At 41.3% G+C, this 8,094-nt stretch overlaps 2 protein-coding genes across 4 annotated transcripts in view; one reads left to right on the top strand and one right to left on the bottom strand.

The window, feature by feature from the left end:
- IGSF6 (immunoglobulin superfamily member 6) overlaps positions 1–6,913 on the bottom strand; it is a 10,777-nt gene extending 3,864 nt beyond the window's left edge. Inside the window, exons 1-2 of one of the 2 annotated variants that reach the window (XM_014592673.2) lie at positions 6,473–6,913; positions 2,574–2,933 (exon numbers count right to left, since the gene is read on the bottom strand). In XM_014592673.2, coding sequence (XP_014448159.1) covers positions 2,574–2,933; positions 6,473–6,539 — 427 coding nt within the window. In that variant the 5' untranslated portion in view covers positions 6,540–6,913. The remainder of the gene's footprint in view (positions 1–2,573; positions 2,934–6,472) is intronic. The other variant, XM_006161091.3, reaches the window with a different exon arrangement.
- METTL9 (methyltransferase 9, His-X-His N1(pi)-histidine) overlaps positions 1–8,094 on the top strand; it is a 61,470-nt gene that overhangs the window by 45,398 nt on the left and 7,978 nt on the right. The gene's annotated exons all lie outside the window — the stretch shown is intronic.

Genomic DNA, 8,094 nt, shown 5'->3' with positions numbered 1-8,094 from the left:
AAGTCACGGGGTCTGGGATGTGAACCGTGGTTGACTACATGGGAGTCCAGAAACATAGCCATTACGCCAACTGCTGGTTGAGAGGTTTTTGCTATCAGGCATGTGCACTCATTGGAGAGAAAGAGAGGGGAACAGAGAGACAGAAAGCAAGAAACCACCCCCATTGATGGCTATGCCGTAATCCCTTCTCCTCCATTCTTCTCTTGGGATTTTGGACACTCACGCACACTCAGCGTGTGTGGCTCAGTGTGAGTTTTAAGCCACCAGGTTGAGGACTCGAACTGCAGTTGACTATGTGGGAGTCCAGCGATGTAACCATTATGCCATCTGCTGATCCAAATTTATATATTTCTTCTGTGAGTGAGAGAGACAGGCACACACACAGAGCCAGCATCCCTGCTAGGGTCTCGATGCTGTGATCCATCCCCAACCTTAGCTTTGAGGATCATGGGCATGTGTGTGTCAGCATACTTAGGGAGGTCTCTGGACATGAACTGGAAACCTTTTCACGTGGCTCAGCCTTGCAGAGTGTCATGTTTATGGCTGCAACACCATCTGGCCCCAGAATGACTTTTTATTCAAAGCATTACTTGAAGTTAGATAAATATTTTAAGACAGTTGGTTCAAGGGCATTTAAAATTTCTTTTAGTAGAAATGGTATACAAGTGTCATAATACATCTACTTATATAGTTAAGAGATTTTCACATGTATTTTGTGAATGCTGACATTTATAGCTTGGAACCGTTTAATGTTCATAGCTGAATAGTGCAGTCTGTAAAAGATGTGAGCAAACCATACGTTGAGGATTATAGTGCTCACCACTTGCTTAAAAGACAGGCATTATTATAGATGTTCTTCCTTTTATAATGAAATACTGCAAGTAGAATTATTTCCATATTCTGAATTTCTCCCTTCCAACAGAAAGTATTCTGTGCTATATGTAGGAATTAAGTAGCATGCCAAATCTTCAGGTACCCGATTGTTTGAAGTATAAACACATTTAGATTTGTACTTATTGTCTGAATGACCTGTACAGTCCAACCATGTATCCCATAGGTACTTACCTTATGAGCTTAATTAATACAACATACATTCTTGTGAAACTAACAGGTTAACCATCTATATAACTTAAAAATAATTTCAGTGCAAAATTAGGAGCTCTTTAGAGAAGGTAGGAAGTTGCTATGTTTATCTAAGCAAAACTATACATAAAGAAGAATCTCCATAGATGCCTATAATTTTGAGACCTTCATCTCTTTACAAGCCTTTTTCTATTTTGACTAACTTTTTTTAAATGGAAGCATAATGAAGTGAGATATAGAAATCATCAAAGCTGTATGTATCAACTCATTTATATTTTATCTTATAGGCGAGACTAACCTGAGATTAGATGACATTCAAATATTAAAAAGCCCATTAGAACACTCCTAGTAATTAAAAGTAGGGATTATAATACTGGATGATCTTGGATCCTCAAAATCCTACTTCAAAAACAGAAGTGCTGGTTGATTTTGAGTTCATGTTTTAAGGATCTCAGCGCTTAGCATACCAAAGTCCTTTTTAAGGGGGGAGATCAAAAAAGGCAAGATTATTGCCATTCCCTTCCTTTCCTAAGAATCATGTGAAGCTTTTTCTCAGAAAATTTTCTTTTTTTGAAATTTAATTGCTGGAGTGTGCATATGCTTACCAGAGACAGAGAAGGCAGGGCGGTGTGTGTGTGTGTGTGTGTGTGTGTGGGGGGGATGGTTCTCAGCAGGGCGTGGCCACACCACAGTCCCTTTTCCTCCATTTCTTTATCTTGTCAGGATTTAGGGTATGCATGCACACTCACCCAGAGTGTTTCTTAAGCCTCCAGGGCCAGGAAGTGAACCATGGTTGGCCATGTGGGACCCGTATTCCTTAACCACTAGACTACAAGACTGGCCTTTTCAGAAGTTTCCTAATCTCGGACTACTCACAGGGGTGACTTGGTGAAACTACTGACAGGCTTTAGCTAAGTTTGATGTCCTCTGTTGAGCGACGAATCGCCATGGGTTGTGGCAAATCTCAGGAAGCCAGAGCTTATCACTTTCTGTTCTTTGACGTCCAGGCAGAGCGGGAAGGTGTCAAGGACCCTCCAGTGGCTTTTCTTCAAATGTTGCTATTCTTAATGCATCCCTCCACCCCAACCCCTGGATTCAATTTATTGATTGTTTATTCTTCTCTATAGCTTTCTTCTGGGTGGTGAGATACCAGATGATAGTTCATCATCTCCCGGTCCCTTTGCACTTGGCACATTATACCAAACCACTGTTTCGTGTAGAAGGAAAGAACGTGGTTGGCTAACATTTACTCTTAGGTTTGGATATTGAAAGAACTTAGGGCACCACACCGGGCATGTCACTGTCTGCAAATGCTAGGAGATGGGGTTAGAGTTTAGTCCACACCTCCTGGGATACATTCTCAGATTATGCCCTTCACTGGCTTGGGTATTGAACTAGCGAATGCTTCTCATAATGCATGTAAATGGAGTAAGGATTTTAAAGGTCTGCAAAATTTAATGACACACTGAAGTAAAGGCTAATTGACTGACCTCTCACCACCAGTGTAGTCCCTTCTCCGGTTTGCTTAGCTTTCGGGTCTTCTACACTAGGAAATGCTATCCCACAGACGTAAATTGCGCTGTCATTTACGGTCAGCCGGTTGACAGTGAGGGAGACTAGGTTTTGTTCCGGGGCCTTCTTCACTGTGAATTTGTCCGCCTCACTTGTGCACCCTTGCAGACACAGGTTCTCAGACTGGAAAGCGCCATAGCGAAACCACAGGTTGGTTGGCTGCTCTGCGGGGCAGCCAGCTGTGGAGAAGGTGCACTCTATGGTGACAGTGTTGTAAGTGTAGTCCACTTCTAGGTAACGCGGTTGTTTGACAGACACAGTACAGGCCCCCGTAGCTCCTGTGGGAGGAAGCAGATGAATGCTTTAGCGGGCTTCTCACCTCACTTTGCTTGTGCTTCTATTTTACCACTATTTACTGATATTTTACTTCCATTCCTTTTTTATTTCTTAACTTTCAATACAAACAGCATTATAAAAACAGACACCAGGGGTCTTAACTCCCTGTGTTACTGACTCTCCCCCGCTGGCTTGCGTGGTGTCCAGTTACAGGAGGACGGCCCTTGAGAGGTTCCAGTGGACTCAGCATTGGGAACTGAGGGAGCAGCCAATCTCAGGCAGAAGTTTGGGGCCAGGTGTCCACTCTTGCTGCTGACAAGCTTTCCTTTGATCTGTGCAGGTCACCTAATCTCGCAAGGCCTGTTTCCTCCTCTATCCCGGCCTCATGGTGGCAGTGTATTCAGTGTGGTAACACGCATCACAGCTCCTGCACACACATTGCTGCGCTGAGCGAGCACACAGGCAGTAGTCACGCTTTTGCTTTTGGGTTGAGATCACCAAGAATCCATGGCAATTCACAATTACTCCTTTGTGAGTCTGGTGTCCTTTCCAGAAACATGATAAAGGGCAAGATGTGCACCTGTGGCAAGCAGCCCTCACTTATCCCGTATTGTGTTCGGTGACCGTGCTGAGGATAGATGAGTGAGCCATGCTACGGCTCCACGGATCAGATTTCTTCTGGCAATCATATGCTGCTTTGCAGTCCCTTGTAGCATTTATTTTATTTATTAACAATATTGTGTTAAAGAGCAAAAACTTAAGTTTGAATCTGGGCTCTCCCAGTTCCCAGCTCTATGATCTTTGTGTCTCAGTTTCTGCATTAGCAAAATAGAGATAGTGTCATTGACCTGCAGTCACTGTGAGGTTTAAGAGAGACAATGCATAGGAGTATTTAGTTTGCTTAAGCCACAATGAGTATTTAATAAAATGTAGCAGTTTCTGATGCTGCCGCCACTACTGCTGTTCCCACACTGTCTACAGGCATCCCAGGTTTGGAGACTGAGTCCCCTGCATGGTCTTTGATCCCAGGCATGTGAAGCTGGAAAGCCACTGAGATGCTTACAAAAGGAAGACCAGCAGGGACAGGGGAGGCCCGGCTGTATGTGAAATAGCATTGGTCGAGACAAATTGTAATTTCATGGAAGTTTTTAGACTGACTTCTGCCTGGTTGTCTGTTTCCACATGGTCTTACTCGTCTGAGTTTGTCCTTTACTACCTTAAATGAAATGAAATTGAAAGTAATCCAGGTGGTCCAATGCTAAAGTTTTAGACAGTTTTTTTTTTTTTTTCAGATGGCATTTTTCTTTTCTATCTTTTTTTTTTTTGCTATAGGGAGTGTGCGCTTGCCAGAGAGACAGAAAGCGAGAAATGGCCATGCTACAGCCCCTTCTCTTCCAGTCACCTCCCGGGATTTTGGGCACACATGCACCCAGCATGAGTTTTAAGTCACCGGGTCTAGGACTTGAACTGCGGTCAACTCTGTAGAAGTCCAGCGATATAACCATTATGCCATCTGCTGGTCCCGTTACATTTTTTACAAGTCCTCATCCAGAACAGATGCAAGTCTATTCTCAACATGTTGTAATTTTGGTATTTGTGCAGTTTGAGATGAGCTAGGAGCTTTTCAGTGACCTGATAAACATAAGCCAGATGAGAATGAGAGGGTACAGTTACCTGGAGAAGACCAGCAGGCTTCTCAGGGCTTTGTGTCTGCGGGAGGCTTGGCACAGCTCAGTCATCTGTGAGGGGATTGGATCCACTCCCAGGTCTGTTAATGTGCATTGAAAATACACATTATAAAAAGCTTTGAGTGGATCTTAACATTTTTTGGCATCAAAAGAAACTCATACATGGTTTCCTTTTTCTACAAACATTTTGAAGCCCCCTCGTACAACCTCATATTTTCTACTCAGACTCAGTCCCCTGAGAAATGTGGAGGAAGACTTTCCAGTATATAATGATTATTATATATTAGAAATTTGAAACAGCGTGGAACTTGCCAAAACCTATGAAGTTCAGCAGTGTCTCAATCTCAAATCATCTTTCAGATAAAGTTTTTAAAAGGGAAGCTGACTTTTAACACTTTCTCCTAAAAACTAGTAGCACCTGGTAAAGTAAGTATTTGCAGCTTTGGAGTTTCATATCTCTGTACATTTCTGACTTGACTTCTGTGTGTGGTTGTTCGGTGTGTGGGAGAAGGCCAGCTGGGGTGGTTTCCTGTTGAGAGCATGAACCCCTGAGGAAACCGCCGTTCCCCTTCCCATCACCAGTTAAGCAACATCTTAGCAAGAGAGAAGTTTGGGTCAGTCATACCACGTCTCATTCCCATGAAAAATCTCTCTGAGAATTCTCATAGTCTCGAGGGTTAAAACAAACAAAACCAGTATACACTGGAAACTAAGAAGAAATACTTCACCATTTTTAAAAAGCATCTAGAAAATAAGACGAGAACTACTTTTTTGGGGGAGGGGAATTTTTATTTTTTACAGAGACATTATCTTCATACATTAAAGTCAGCCTTAAACTCGTGGTCCTCTTGCCTCAACCTCTGAGTAGCTGGGGTTATGGGTACGCATCACTATGACCAGACGAGAGCTAATTTTTGACACTTAGAAAAAGCTTTTTATTATAGAAAATTTCAGATACGTGTAGAAATAGCAGACTAACACAGTGAACCCAGTTTCAGCCCCGTCTTGTTTCAGCTCTTCTCCCACCTGTCCCTTCACTCCCATTTTATTGTAGGGCCAGTCCATTTTATCTACACCTCTTTCAGCATGTATCTCATAAAGCTAACATTCTTTATTAAAAACACTAATTAAACGAGTTTACACAAGGAATATATAAATATATAATTATTAGAAAAAAATAGAATATTGCTGAAAATGGAAACAAGAAGTCACTCAGAGTTCTTTTGCCCCAAATAACCACTGTTAATATTTGCTGTATTTCTTTACAGAAAAATGATTTTTCAGAGCTTTCTCCCCTTTTTATAGTCCAAATTTTATGATTATAACTCTGATATAGAGAACACTCTTCCATAGATTAAAAAAAAACAAGTGTAGGCAGAATTTTAAAAAAAGATATATTATGGGATGGCTATTCACTATAAAAGGAGCCATGGCATTTTTTAAAAAATAACAAGTACTTTTAATTTAAAGGAATTCAGCTTTTCAGAAACATCATTCTTTGAAAATATACAGCAAATACTGTTTAGTGCTTGTATGTGCAGGGATAAGTTTGCCTGTGTGGGAGTTAAGTTGATGATGAGCACATGTGATTTTAAGAATATTTTCAAGCCTTCATTCCGGTGAGGTGTTCTCTAAAGCAGCAAAGGAAGTTTTCAAGGTTAATAGGAAATTTTTTCTCAGCTAGTCTTTTATTACCTGTTTCTCTGGGGAAAAGAAAACTTATCACCCTAGTCAATTTCCATAATATTATACATTTAAAAATTATTCTGTAGGCACTTAAGATATAAATGTATTAAGCAAAAAAAAAGAGCAACTGATTTAAATGAAACAGAAGAGGGGGAAAATACTCTTACCGACATAAAATAGAATCAGATTGATTTCCAGACCAAGAACGATCTTGCCTCCGTTCACTGTCTCCATTTCTTTGTGTGTGTGAGTGTGTGGGTGTGGGTGTATTTGAAAAAAAAAGTCTGCCCCCCCTTCTTTTTTCAGAAAGGGAGAAGTAAAGAGAGGAACTCATACTAAGGAACTATAATTGGGAACTTTTTGAAATTGTGTAAAGGCGTTCGTAACACAGTTTCACCATTTGAAGTTGAGATTTTTGCTTGGAGCCTTTTTTTTAAAATTAAAAACAAATTTTTATTTAAATACCAGAGGGTGCATGTACTTATCAGAGAGAGACAGAGAGGGAGAAAGCACCCCTCAATGCTGTGTGGTCACACTGGAGTCTCCTGTTTCTCCAGCTTATTGGGATTTGGGGAGTGTACATACATGTGCCTGGTGTGTTTTTCAAGCTATGGCACTAGGATTTGAACCATGCTTGGCCATGTGGGGCTGGCCTTGGAGCAGATTTTAAAATGTGCATATAATTTTTTTTTTCTGTAATTATGGCATACAGCATGTGTGCTCACTAGTGAGAGAGAGAAAATGAAAGTACCCCCCATGGGGACCAGTCATGCTTCAGTCCTTTCTTTATTTCTCTCTCCCTTCAGAATTGTGAGCATGCTCACACACAAGCCTAGTATGTACTTCAGGTTGCTGGGTCTGGGACTTGAACTGTGCAGTTGGCCATGCGGGATCCAGCTGCCTCATCCACCATGGCGTGGGCTGGCCATACATAGGATATTTTTTTCATGGATTTTACAAGTCCTTATAGTTGTTAGCTATTTGGAGTGAGATTTTAATGTACACATAGTGCATATTCCCGGGAAGGGAGGAATTTTCTTTGACAGATAATAAGTACTTTATTAATCTTTTAAGTTTTTTTTTGTTGTTTTTACTTTTATCTACATTTATTTTATGCTGACTTTATTCCCGTGCCATAAGTTTTTGTTTCTTCAGTTTCTTCTGGGATATCTTCTGTGCAACTTCCTCTTCTGGTTTAGGAACAATTTGCTGCTTTTCAGTGAGGATCATCTTGATGTGGCAGGGGGAGCTCATGTATGGGTTAATCTGTCCATGAGCTCTGTACGTACAACATCGCATCTCGGGCGCCTTGTTCACCTGAATGTGCTCAATGACCAGAGAATCCACATCTAACCCCTTAAGTTCAGCATTCCTCTCTGCATTTTTAAGCAGGAGCAGCAAAAATTCACTCTTTTTGGGCCACTGACCTTGTGTTCAGTCCCACTGTTTAGCCTGGGCACATACATCTACCAACTCCGCCATTGTAACAACGGAATGGCACACACTGCTTCTGTAAAGTGACATCCTTCAGATACTTGGTGGCTTTTCGGATATGCATACCCTTGATGGCCTGGGCAGTTTCATGAGTGTTCTTAAAGTGAACGTGAAGATTTGAACCTCTTGACTTGCATGACTTTGTGCGGTTCTCTGGGTCAAGTGAATAGCAAATCATTTTTAAAGATCACCTCAGGCCGCTAGCAAGAAGAACTTGAAGGTTTATTTTATTTTCTTCCAAACGTTGAAGTTGAAGTAGAGCTTCACTGACCATCACAAGTTATTCCACTGACCA

Source organism: Tupaia chinensis, unplaced genomic scaffold, assembly GCF_000334495.1.
Source record: "Tupaia chinensis unplaced genomic scaffold, TupChi_1.0 Scaffold138136_1, whole genome shotgun sequence".
NCBI classification, from domain to species: domain Eukaryota; kingdom Metazoa; phylum Chordata; class Mammalia; order Scandentia; family Tupaiidae; genus Tupaia; species Tupaia belangeri.
The sequence above is the reverse complement of the archived record's forward strand: the minus strand, read 5'-3'. Positions and strand labels throughout refer to the sequence as shown.